Here is a 13,883-nt window from a genome sequence, read left to right as displayed (position 1 = left end):
GGCTGGCGCCTTAGCCGCTTGAGCCACAGGTGCCGAGCCTGAGCCTAGGGGTTTGAGGTTGCTGTGAGATATGACGCTATGGCACTCTACTGAGGGCGACAAAGTAAGACTCTGTCTCAAATAAATAAATAAATAGAGGCTTACAAGAGCATACTTTCATTTCCTTATTCACATCCTTTGTGTTGTTGTTATTATACATTTTCTTCTACATTTCATGAAGCCCACAATGTTAGTATTTTTGCTTTAGTCGTCTATTTTTGTGAGAAAACATACATAATATAAAATTTAACTATTTTAAGTGTACAATTCGAAAGTACATTTACAATGTTGTGCAGCAATCACCACCATCTATTTCTAGAGCTTTTTGAGTATCCAAAACAAAACTCTGTATCCATTAAAAATAACTCCCCATTCTCTCTTTCTCAGCCTCATGTAACCTCTATTCTGCTTTTTGTCCCTATGAATTTTACTATCCTAGATACTTTATATTATTGGAACTGTATAATACTTGTCCTCTTGTATCCTCTTGTATGCCTCTGTGTCTAGCATACAAGATTGGACAATTAAATTCTCGAATTCATCTTAGAAAAAGTGCTATATAGCTCATTGCTGAATATCACTACAGTCACTATGAAAGTACTCCCCTTGGCTACCTGGTAACTGTAGTGATATTCAGCAAGGAGATCTGTAGCACTTTTTTTGGGATGAGTTAGTGAACTTCATTGTCCAACCTTATATTTTATTTAGCATAATGTTTTAAAGGTTAATCCATGTTGTAGCACGTATCAGAATTTCCTTTCCTTTTAAAGCTGATTAATATTCCATTTTATGTATATAACACAGTTTGTTTACCCATTTATCTGTTGATGGACATTTGGGTTTTTTCTGCTTTTTGACTATTTTTGAATAATGCTACTGTTAAACATTGGCATTAAATGTTTGAGTCTCTGCTTTTAATTTTCTTGGTTCTATAACTTGGAATGAAATTGCTGGGTTATAATTACCTTCCTTAATTTTAAAAAGTTTAATAATAACAACTATATTTATATTTATCTACATTTTTGCCATTTTATCATTCTGTATTTCCCTGTGTAGATAAAAATCTTCATATAGTATCATATGGTTTTACCTAAAAAAGACTTCCTTTAGTATTTAATAGTGTAAGTCTGGTAGAACTGAATTATCTTAGCTTATGTTTGTCTGGAAAAGTTTTCATTTCACCTTCAATTATAAAATTATTTTTCTAGGTGTGTAGATTATGAGCTGGAGGGTATTTTTTTCTTTCAGTGTTCTCAAGATGTTACTCCATTGTATGTGGTTTGCATAGTTTCTAATAAGTCTGTTGTCATTTTAATTTTTTTCTCTGTATATGTTTCTTTGATGCCTTCAAGTTTTTCCTTTACTTTAAAATTTTCAGCATGCCTAGATTTTGTTTTTCGTTGTTGTTATTCTCCTTTTAGCTCTTTTGTATCAAGTGTTTGTTGGCTTTTAATATTGGATAATTCTTGGTCATTATCTCTTTACATATGTTTTTCTGCCTCATTCTCTTTCTCTTCTTCTGGGACTCCAATTACTTGACTTTTAGATTGTGATATTTTCTTACACCTCTTAAATAATTTGTTCTAATCTGTTCCCTTTCAATGCACTCCCTTTTTGCTCTTTATGTATCATTTTGGATAATTTCAGTTGATCTGTCTCTGGATTTACTGGTTGTTTTCCTTTGCTGTATCAGATCCTCTGTTGAAAAAAATCTTCATCTCTGATGCTTTGTTTTTCATTTCTAACTTTGCATTTTGCTTTTTCGGTAGTTTCCATCTCTGCCAGAATTCCTTATCCATGTTGTTTGCCATCCATTTCCACTAAATATCTTAACATATTAATCATAGTTAAGTCCTTCAAAATTATAAAACCTGGACAATTCTAGATCCAGTCCCATTGACTTCTTTATCTTTCAGTGATGGCTGACTTTCCTTGTGTTTTTATGCATCTTATATTTTTAAACTGAATTTTAGGCACTGAATGTAAAAAGAATGGTAGAGGCTGAGATAAGTAGTATGTATCTTCTGAAATGGGCCTGGACTCTTCTGCCCTGCTGCTATCATTGGGATTTGAGTCAATCTAGTTAGGAGTTGGACTAGCTTTGGTTTTTGTTGTAACTATTGATACTTTTAGTATACCACCAGACTTCAAATTCCTTGAGTGGTGAAATGCTATTTACCTTGAACTTTGGTAGGAGGGTCTGGTATGCCAGAGGGTTTTTCTTGGTGTTCCTTTTATACCATCTGCTCTGAGCACATCCTGCACTCATAAGTGACAGAAAGTACCTCTCCCTATATCCTTGCTTCTTCTGCCCCAGTTGTAGACTACTATTTCTTGTTATTCGTTGTAAGGCCTCTGGTGGGAATAGATTGGTTTCTTGGTTTTCTTGTTCTTGTCTAAACATTAGGCAGGCCTGATGCACCTGAGCCTCAGGCTGAGAGACTTTTTCTTTTCTTTTTTTTTTGTAGAGACAGAGTCTCACTTTTTCACCCTCGATAGAGTGCAGCGGAGTCGCTCCAGCAACCTCCAACTCCTGGGCTTAGGCGATTCTTCTGCCTCAGCCTCCCAAGTAGCTGGGACTACAGGCTCCCACGAGAGACTTTTTCAATATTCCCACTCCACCTCCCATGACAGCTGAACTTTTGTCAGTGCTAGGTCCTTGGTACAAGCGAGTTTCCTGTCCCATTCTCTGCAACAGACTGCTGTTGTTTCTACCTCTCTAGCAGTAGTGATATTTCTCAGAGACTATGCCAGGGATGGTTTCTTGCCTTTCTCTTTGATGCAGATGGCTATTGGTTCAGGTCCATGATTCTGGCATGTTTTGTGCCTGTTTCTCCACAGCAGTCAGTCACTACCTGTATGACTGTATACCATTGAGGAGAGTGTCCTTTTAGGTGTTCTGCCCTCATGCTTTGTCATGAGTACTCAAGTGGAAGCCTGCAGAGAAGAGCTAGTGAGTAGTTATTATTTTATCTCACAGGCTTGTGGAGATTCTAAACTGTCATGTTAGCTCACACCTAGCCTTAAGAATTAGTTAAAAATGTAGTTGTTTTCTTCTTACCCATTTTTATAGTAACCATCTCTCCTTTCAGTTGCTGTCGGTTTGTAAAACGGTTCATCTGTTTTATCTCTCCTTAGAAGGACTTCTTGGTTGCCTTGCAATCTCACCTCTCCCAATGAACTAAAAAATATTTTATTTTAGGCTGGGCGCAGTGGCTTATGCCTGTAATCCTAGCACTCTAGGAGGCCAAGGCCGGTGGACTGCTTGAGCTCATGAATTCAAGACCAGCCTGAGCAAGAGCAAGACCCCCATCTCTAAAACAGTAGTTGGGCATTGTGGTGGGCACCTGTAGTCCCAGCTACTTGGGAGGCTGAGGCAGAAGGATCTCTTGACCCCACGAGTTTGAGGTTGCTGTGAGCTATAATGCCACTGCACTCTACCAAGAGCATCAAAGTGAGACTCTGTCTCAAAAAAATATATTTTTTACTTTATTAGATTATCTTTTTTGTCCTAATATTTATGATGGGTAGTGGGGATTTTCTTTTGTGCCTTTTAAAATAGTAAATAGAAATGGAACTCTAGTTGATTGTCTAGCTGGATTATGTCATTCCATTTCTTTAAATGTCCTCTACTTTTGCCTTCAGGGTGAGGCCTGAATCTCTTGGCCTGGCCTGCCAAGCTCTTTGTGATCCGGCTTACCAGTCTCAGCTTGCACTGCAGATGTGGGGACCTTTATATTTTATATCTGAGTGAATCATAAGTGTTGAAAAAGGGGTCCCTTTGAACATTTTATTATCAGTGCCTGAGAGTAATCTTCCAACCTCTAGTGAATATTTTCTTCCTTTAAGATTCTTTCAGAATTTTGTTTGTTATGTTTCTTCTGCATATTTAAGCAGATATTGTGGCTTTATGTAAGCAACATAAGTGTTTATGGAAGTGAGGAAGGAAAGATCCAACAAAATAAAATATTATTTACAAATCAGTTCAGCTATTTATGCTGTTGCTCTTGGCTACTGATTAAGATTGGCAAAGAAAAGAAAATTATTCCCAAGTACAAATTGCAATCCTCATCTTTATCTGCCAAATCATATTGCAAATAGAAGACAGGTGTTCCATGTATTAGTTTAGCATTTCACAGCTAGTGTGTTCCAGTCAGTGTACCAAATATATTGACCCCGTACTAAAATGGATTGTCTTCTGCATTCACAAGACACCCAGTCTCTTTCCTTTCCCTGACGGTGGTATGCAAAATTATCATTTATTATTTTCCGTATGTACCATGGTATGAAAAATATTGGGAAGCACCAGACTGGAGGGTTTCTCACATCTTTCTAAAAGAGTGTTAGGATTATTCATAAGTTGAGAATAAAGTAGTTGCAGGGTATTAGTATAATTATAATTAGTATTTATTAAATGGCTATGTGCTAGGTGCTTTTCTTAATGGTTGACCTATATCATCATTTCATGCACATATCAGTCCTGTGAGGTAGTTGCAGTCATCTAAGACACTTACCCAATTTCATATAGTTAAGTGTCAGAGCTAGGACATGAACTCAAGTTAAAAAGCCCAAGTTTTTAATTATTATGACTTACTCCCTACATTATTAAATTATTCATAGTTCTTCCCTCGTGTTTTATTTCTCTACTTGAGCTGTGGGTTTGCTGATAGGAATTTGTTTTTTATTGCTATATTAATTGATTCTTCTGATAGCAGATGAATTCTTAGAAAGTGACCTATAAGGGAAAATGTTTTTTTAAATATTATGGGAAAAATTAATGCCTCTCTAATTAACTGAGGTTTTCTGAGCACTGAAGAAGGAACTGGCACCCAACAATCATAGTTGTTATGGCAAAGAAAGTACGTTGAAAATGTGTGGTGCAGAGAGAGAGTGTTGACTGCTCAGTATTCAGGAAGTTCCCAACTTGTAGAGTTTCTTGTTTGATTTATAAAGTGATAATGGTCATTGTCTTATAAAACATTAGTGCCAAAAATAGCAAATAAATGTTGACATCATTTATTAAATGTCATTGATAATGTAATTGAAAGCATCCTAAGCCCTTGTGGCCTTAAGGAGGATTCTGAATGTTGAGTAATATTCTTACATTACCTTTTAGGTGATGTATATGTTGAGATACTCCCAAAGCCCCAGAGCTGGAGATTTCTTTTGCTAATGTTTTGAATTTAGTGTGAGGTATAATGAATACTTCGTTTGGAAATTGAAATGTTTATATCTGTGTTTCTCTCCATTCTAGGTTGGTGATGTAGTAGAAGTAGAGGCAAATGAAACCTTTCCGTGTGATCTTATTCTTTTATCATCTTGTACCACTGATGGAACCTGTTATGTCACCACAGCCAGTCTTGATGGGGAATCCAATTGCAAGGTAACAGCAACCAAATCTTGCCTAAACATTTTGATCTTAGGATAATCATACAGTACTGCTTGCCACCACCTTCTAATCTTTTATTTGTCTTATCCTACTCATGTAGGTTTTATATTTGAGATAGCTGTTATATAATTGCCTTTAACTTCTAATCTAACCAAATAATTATCATAGAGGAAAAGGGTGTTGTTGGGTAGGGAAAAGCCATACCCCAAATAAAAGCCACCACAATTTTTTATAGCACTACTTGAATTTAATATTGACACAACTCATTCAGTGTTTTATTTAGACTTTTAAAAACAGGAGTAATCATAGACTAAAACTATAGAACAATAAAAATAACTTCATGTACTCTAACCTTACTATTTGAACTATTTTTACTCTAAAAGTAAGATGTTTTTCTTTAAAAATATTTATTATTGGGATATAATAAATCTAACCTGGGGTAATTTGATTGTTTGTTTAAAATGCCTAAGGTTGTAGTTTGATAAATGTTCAGTTTGTTACAAGTAGAAAGAATTATAAATGAGTTAAAGTGAATTTGATCAAATTGGGGGACAACTTACTTCCCTTGTACTTACTGGCATACTCAGTTCTTGGCTGTCATCCAGAGCTCCACAGGGCAGGAAGATATATCCTCTCTATGTTGTCTTTAAGGGAGGATACTGATGTGGCTCACTTCTGGGAATAACCTTGGAGAGTTCCTTTTCTAGAGTTGAGGACCAGGATTTAATGTGTGAAAAAGGAACTTTACTCGTTGGATGACTAATTCTGTATTTCAAAAGCATGGTAATGAGCAAGTAGCATTTAAACTATTCAAAAACAATGTTATGTTTTAGAGAATGTCAAGATAAAAATTGAGAGATCTACCTAAGGAATTCCTAATGGCAAAAATTTGTTTAGAGATCTACCTAAAGAATTCCTAATGGCAAAAATTTGTTTAGAAGAAAACTTTCATGGACTTTTTTTTTTTTTTTCAGTTAAGTTGATCTGCTCAAATAAGCTAAAAGTACGGAGGTTTTCAAAATCAGGAGATAGTTTTAAATATAGCTCAGGCAGTTCCGTAATACTCCCCAAAGACCATGGCAACAGCCTTTCTTTCTATGTAAATGATACATTCTTTGAATCTTTATCAGTCCTAGTTCAGTGATTTATAAATTGGTTCATTGGAGACTGCCTTGAGTTCTGGATGAATCAGGTGCATAATGTACACTAGTAGAATATTCTAACTGTCTGACTAATGCAAGACACATCATCTCCCTGCCCCTTGTACAAAATGTAGCCACTTTGAACATTTTCAAGATCATTAATTAAGCTATTTGTGTGATGGAACTATTAATAATTCTTTTTCTGATATTGGAAAAATTTTAGCATTCTTTTGACCAGAGAGGTTATGTTAAATTCATATTGTATATCACCATACGCTATAGTGAATAAAATGAGAAGTCTTGGTTCTATAAATAAGATTAAAAATTGTATTAACATTTTTGTGTGGTATTGGTTAATTATATGCATGCTGCAAATGGGATCCTCTCAGCTGTCATCAAGAAGAGCTTTTTTAGTTTTTTCATTATCTTAGAAATCCTCTTGCAGCAGAGTTATCTTTCTAATTATCTGCAATATATTTTAAGAATAATACCATAAAACTTATTTGGTGGGAATATGCATCAGTGTTTGTTTATTCTGCCAAAGCCTCTTATTAAAACATATTAGATTCCTGTAATTAGTTGAGTGTACAATTATGAAAATAAACAATTTGTTTTTTGCTTTTCTCTTCTGCTTTTGTCTAGACACATTATGCAGTACGTGATACCATTGCACTGTGTACAGCTGAATCCATTGATGCTCTCCAAGCAACAATTGAATGTGAACAGCCTCAACCTGACCTCTACAAGTAAGAATCACTTGGTTTCATTTTACTTCTATCTGTTTGCCCTGCTTCTCTTTGCCACCAGAATTGCAAAGAAACACCCACCACTTAGCAGCCTACTCTCATTTATGTTTTTATGAGCTGTTCCTTCCTTCTGGCAGGGAAATGAATCAAATCAGCCTTGTTCACTACCAGCCAAAGATAAATCATTGTGGGCCCAGGCATCCTGTGATTTTTTTTTTTCTTTTACTTTTGTTACTTGTAAACATGGCCATCTATCAAATTTTAAAATTAAGTTATCCCATAAGACTGGTCTATCAGGCTGGCAGTATACCAGAGTTAATTAAAACTAAAACCCTTTTACTTTAGGGCAAAGTAAATCCCATCTAACTTTAAAGAGTGAAGGGGTATCCTCTTCATGCAATTAATATGTACTCTATCTTTTCTTAGAATGATCATGATGTGCTTAGGATTGCAAATAGACAGTTTGTTGTCCATAGTAAGTAGTTAAGGGAGAGCAAAATGGCATAATTTCCTTTATTTTAACTATACTTAGGTTCTCTGTTGTAAATTGCTGATTAACTTTGTTGCCAGTTGTCAAAAATGTGATGTTTGATTTCAGATTGGTTAGTTTGGTTGATTAGAGCATGTGCTAATGAGGGTAGAGTAATAGGTTTTTATCCTCACATGAACCAATTAATTTCATTCTTTTCTATCATTACAGATGGTATCCATTACCCATCCTAGCCAGCTTGTTAATGCATGGTGTTAGTCATAATGAGGATCCAAGTGGTTAGATGTGATTTACACTGACACCTAGTAGCAGAAAAACAAAGTGTTCATTCTGCTTCAAGAATAGTAACCATTCTCCTTGCCATCATTGTTTCCCTCTTCCTTTTCCTCTTCTATATCCACCTTGATACTAGGAACTAGGGCCACAATATATACCAGTTTTTCTCTGCCTTCAAGGGGCTCACAATGAGCACAGGCAATAAAACAGTAAAGCTAAGCTTACACTACAGTGTGGTAATAGAGATGAGCACAGGGTCCATGGGATCACAGAAAAGGGAGTGAGTTATTCTGCCTGAGTTACAGAACAGTATCTGTACCTTTTCATATTTATAAGGAAACCCCCACAATTTTCATTTGCATTAAATATGAAGGAGAATGTGAAGACAGGGAAGTTTATTCCTAATTCTCCTAGACTAGATCAAATCCCTTGCTGTGTGATTTGAGAATACCTGGCATTTCCACCATCCTAGCGGTAATCCCTTGCATTGTTAATTGCCTGTGTACTTGTCCTTCTTAGGATAAGGAACATTTTTTTTATTTGCTTATTAATGTATCTTCAGCACCTAGTACAGTGATGGCACAATTAATATGTGATGAATGGGCTCAACACCTGTAGCTCAAGTGGCTAAGGCACCGGCCACATACACCAGAGCTGGCGGGTTTGAATCTAGCCCAGGCCTACCAAACTGCACTGACAACTACAACCAAAAAATGGCTGGGTGTTGTGGTGGGCGCCTGTAGTCCCAGCTACTTGGGAGACTGAGGCAAGGGAATTGCATAAGCCCAGGAGTTGGAGTTGCTGTGAGCTGTGATGCCACAGCACTCTACCCAGGGCAACAGCTTAAGGCTCTGTCTCAAAAAGTAAAAAAATGTGATGAATGAAGATGACCCTTCATATTTTGTGTACATAGTAATATAAAATATTTCTGTTTCTGGAAAAAGTGGTTTTTACAATGCAAATTACAAAACACTCATAATACTACTTTTGCTAAGGTGAGGTTAAGCCTTTTTACCCCATTTTGCAGTAATACAGGTTACCATGTGCCTAGTCATATTAAATGATTGGATCAAGCTCAGTATTGAGATAAGCTGCAAGACATAGCCCATATAGTTCCAAAATAGTAATCAAGTGTTCACTGTCTGCAATTAAAGTTATAGTTCAAAGGGTATTTCACCTGGGAACATGCATCAGCAGCTTGGGGTTGGGACTTAGACATCTGTGGTTCAATAAGGCCTCCCGTGATTCTGATACATGCACAAGCGTTAGAACTAATGATTTCGAAAGTGTGTTTTAGCACCAGAAACCTTCCTTGATGTGAATCTAAAATGAAGCCACATTATTTATGTAAAGGTATAAAAGAGAGAGGTGTTGTGTGTATGCATAATCCCAAATAGAGCTTGAAAATCCATTTAGAATCTTTGTTTACATCCTATAATCCATAATATATTTTTTAAATTAGATGAAAATGTTATATACCTTATCAATTCAATGTAACTTCTTTTTCCAGAAATAAAATGTGTTTTTATAGTTTAGAGTCTAATCTTTTCTGCATTATTTGTATTTCCATTCATTCTCATATTCGTAATGTATGGATTTCACCCGGATATAGAAAGCACATTTTCTAATTATGTTCTTCTTACAGGTTTGTTGGGCGAATCAATATCTATAGTAATAGTCTTGATGCTGTTGCCAGGTTAGTTATTTCTTTAATCTGTCCTTTGGCTGGGGGCATATATTTCTTTTAAATCTACTAAAATAGCCAAATACCTTTTTTTATAGAAAGGGACATAAAGGTTAATAAGTAACTAACCTCATAATTTGTAGGGTTGTGATGGTAGGATCTCTGTGTGCTAAGGGTAGGGGGTTGTTAGAAGTAATACTTAGGTTTCCAAAATAGCACAGCTACAGACATTTTGACTGATATTCCTAAACACATGCTAGCCACTATATTTATTGTCCATGGTTATACAGTGGCTGATAGCATTGGAAATAGACCTGGAGAGCAGTGGTTTAAGGGAGAGTAATTGAGGGACAAGGCAGTAGATAAAATGCTGGAAGAATTAACTTGGATTTAAGTAAAATGAAGGACTGATCATTTATAATGAGTCAATTCCTATGAAAAGACATGCCTTTTTTCCTCTTTTATCAGTTAGTTAATTACCTTAACTTTTCTGCTTGGCCTTTATAGCCACACTGAAAAAGAAGTTAAACACCAAAGTCCCAGTGATTCCCCAAAAGGAGGGTTTACTCTCTACAAATACGTCAGTGTGTTTTTCCCACCTTGATGTTTGCCTTCCCAGTCTTATTTGTAACTCTGTTTCTTGATCTCTACTGCTGTGTCCTATCCTTATCTCTCTATGATTCATAATTTTTTTAATCCCCTTGTGCATTTCTTTACCACTGTGTGTTGCTAGCTACTTCTTTACTGTGCTTCCATCTGTGCTGTACCCTCAAGTAACTTTAGAGAGAGGGATCTTTCAGCTTTTTTAGGGGGAGTAAGCATACAATATAAGAAAACTGATACATTCTGACCTCTTGGAGATAAATGTGTTTCAGGGCAAAATGTCCCTAGAGTGGTAATGTTATTAGGTTGTTTGGATAAGCTGTGGTTGTTTTTTATTTAGGTCTTTGGGACCTGAAAATCTCTTGCTGAAAGGAGCTACACTAAAAAATACTAAGAAGATATATGGTGAACAATTTTTAAGATATACTCATCAGAAATAAGCTTTGTAAACCCTATGAATAAGTAATGCATGTTAAAAAGTAAACATGGCCAATATTGCCATTTCTTCTAAACCTCTATTTAGATGTTGGGAATTTACAAAATGGTAAACTAAGATGGAATATAACAAATGCTGTATAGAGTTAAAATTATGCTGTTGATATATCAATTGGTAACTTGGGAGGGGACTTAGAATTCCCACTTTCATAGATTCAGAAATTTATAAAGCTAACTGGGTAGGGAGTTGGTTGACAAGTTCATTTGTGACCCAAGTTTCATTATATTCTTTTATTCCTCAGGAGTTGCTGTTTACACTGGAATGGAAACCAAAATGGCTTTGAACTACCAAGGGAAATCTCAGAAACGTTCTGCTGTTGAAAAGTTAGTATGCACTTCAATATCTTTAATTATTAATTGAAATAGTTGCTTCTTCGGTAATTACAAATAACAAAGTATAACAAAAAACAACCATAATAGCAATTACCATCTTAAACACTTGTTTGTGTTCCAGAAACTGTGCTCAATGATTTGTATGTCTGATTTAGTTTAGTCTTCTGAACAAGTCTATGAAGTAATTTATGTTAGCCTTTCCAGCTTACAGATAAGAAAATGGTTTCAGGGATGGTGTGTGACTTACCTAAGCTCACATAACTGTTAAAGGGCTGAGCTTATTTGATCTGTAAACTCATTTATTTTTACTACTAGAATAAATGGTTTGGGAGTCTTTTTTTTTTTTAAGAGACAGTCTCACTTTATTGCCCTTGGTAGAGTGCAGTGGCGTCACAGCTCACAGCAACCTCCAGGTCTTGGCCTTAGGTGATTCTCTTGTCTCAGCCTCTGGAGTAGCTGGGACTATAGGTGCCCACCACAACACCCATTTTTTGTTATTGTTGTTGTTGCAGTTTGGCCAGGGCTAGATTCAAACCCACCACCCTTGGTATATGGGGCTGGCACCCTTCCCACTGAGCCACAGGCGCCACCCGGGTTTGGGGTCTTCTAGTTGGTGTATATGAGTTGGTTCTATGGTATAGAAATAGTCTCCTGAAAAATACTGAAGTGACACCTGGTATATCCCTAAGGCAGGTGCTACTGGTATGGTCTTTCCCTGTCATCGCTGTGGATAACCAGTATGTCACTGGTACCCTTTGCATAGCTCAAATTTTAAAAAGAAAATATCTACACTGAGCCTGAGGATTCCACATTGCTACCGTGCCCTCTACCCCAAACATTTAGGATTCAGGGAAATAGAGACAAGCTACTTCTTCTATAAGGGTTGAGTAGGTTGGGGTGTGAATGTGTGCATGTGTGTCTGTGTGTGTGTGTCCTGTTACATTACAGGAACCTTATTAAAGATGGGTTAGCTAGTCAGCCATTGCACTTGGGGTGATCAATAAACAGTTCAGGGCTAGCGTTTCCATTTTGCCACTTGAGAGTGATGCTGCAGCTGTGATAACTGAGGTTCATACATACTAAAGGCTTGTGATACAGTTACAGAAGAGAATCCTTAGATAAATGAACACAGTTAAATTCATATCTGGCTGATGTCTTAAGCAATTATGTGGTTTTAAAATCCATACTGTCTTATTTTTCAGATCTATTAATGCCTTCCTGATTGTGTATTTATTTATCTTACTGACCAAAGCTGCAGTATGCACTACTCTAAAGTATGTTTGGCAAAGTAACCCACACAATGATGAACCTTGGTATAGCCTAAAGACTCAGAAAGAGCGGGAGACTTTGAAGGTAATTTGTTTTCCGCTGAAAATTGTAACTTTAGAACTTTGTCACCAAGCCACCCTTTGTTGAAATACTGTTCAGAGAAATTATACATTTTGTTAGCTTCTGGGCTTTCTCTTGATTATATGGTGGCCCTAAACCATTAAATAGGTAAAAAGTTTTAGAAGTTTTTTTTTTCTTCATTTTTCATTTTTCTTTAGGCACCTGTGCTTGATTTTTAGCTCTTTAAGAATTTAAAGTAGTTTGGCAAAAAGCTCTACCATTTTAGTAGAATATGAACTTGTGAGATATCATAATATGAGCATAATGGATGTATGCATATAAACCTTGGTCTCACATTCATATCTAGGGGTGGAGAGAGCAGAGAACTTAAGAAAGTAAAAAAAATGTTAAGGCAGAATGTATATGTGTTGAAGAATAAAGAATAAAATTGAGGTTGTCCTTAAATGTCCTCACATACTGTGATAATTTTGACTATAATGATACAGCATCATTGGGAAGTTCCTTATTTGTAGCAGGAGCAGCACTTTCAGCATTGAAATAAAAGGAAAGTAAGCTGTTTAACTGTTTCTTTCTATTGTACTCATTTGAAAGAATGGTATATCTAATTAGCATGAACTCTCTCTTTTATTTTAGGTTTTGAAAATGTTCACTGACTTCCTGTCATTTATGGTTCTATTCAACTTTATCATTCCTGTCTCCATGTACGTCACAGTAGAAATGCAGAAATTCTTGGGCTCTTTCTTCATCTCATGGGATAAGGACTTTTATGATGAAGAAATTAGTGAAGGAGCCCTGGTAAACACATCAGACCTTAATGAAGAACTTGGTCAGGTTAGAACTATTTTCACTTGCAATAACTCAACAGTGAAAATCTATTATTTTGTATACTGTATTACCAGTATGTGTAACTTTGTCACATTTGGAAATGTGATTCAAAGAAAATTCTTTTAAAAGGCAGGCATGTAATGAAGGTAAGCAGTGTTCATGTAGCTGTAATATAACATCAAGTTTCTTCCTTCGTTTGTGAGAAGGATGATATTTGTGTATTAAATTTGAATGTTACTAAAATTCTACTTCAAACTCACTAGGTGATGGTGGTTCATGCCTGTAATCCCACTCATCCCATCCCTTGGGTGGCTGAGGCGGGTAGATTGCCTGAATTCACAGGTTTGAGACCAGCCTGAGCCAGCCTACCTCATCTCTATAAAACAGCTGGGCGTTGTAGCAGGTGACTGTAGTCCCAGCTACTTGGGAGGCTGAGGCAAGAGAATCACTTAAGCCCAGGAGTTGAGGTTGCTGTGAGCTATGACACCATGGCACTCTACCAAGAGTGACA

At 36.3% G+C, this 13,883-nt stretch overlaps 1 protein-coding gene across 4 annotated transcripts in view; it reads left to right on the top strand.

Annotated features, from left to right (window-relative positions):
- ATP11C (ATPase phospholipid transporting 11C) overlaps positions 1-13,883 on the top strand; it is a 209,340-nt gene that overhangs the window by 114,387 nt on the left and 81,070 nt on the right. For all 4 annotated transcript variants that reach the window (XM_023517692.1, XM_023517694.1, XM_023517691.1 and 1 more), the window contains 7 exons: positions 5,294-5,422; positions 7,213-7,316; positions 9,728-9,778; positions 10,710-10,774; positions 11,107-11,188; positions 12,400-12,550; positions 13,181-13,378. In XM_023517692.1, coding sequence (XP_023373460.1) covers positions 5,294-5,422; positions 7,213-7,316; positions 9,728-9,778; positions 10,710-10,774; positions 11,107-11,188; positions 12,400-12,550; positions 13,181-13,378 — 780 coding nt within the window. The remainder of the gene's footprint in view (positions 1-5,293; positions 5,423-7,212; positions 7,317-9,727; positions 9,779-10,709; positions 10,775-11,106; positions 11,189-12,399; positions 12,551-13,180; positions 13,379-13,883) is intronic.

This window comes from Otolemur garnettii, unplaced genomic scaffold (genome assembly GCF_000181295.1).
Source record: "Otolemur garnettii isolate 467f Iridium unplaced genomic scaffold, OtoGar3 scaffold00117, whole genome shotgun sequence".
Taxonomy (NCBI): domain Eukaryota; kingdom Metazoa; phylum Chordata; class Mammalia; order Primates; family Galagidae; genus Otolemur; species Otolemur garnettii.
This window is presented reverse-complemented; position numbering and strand designations above follow the sequence as displayed.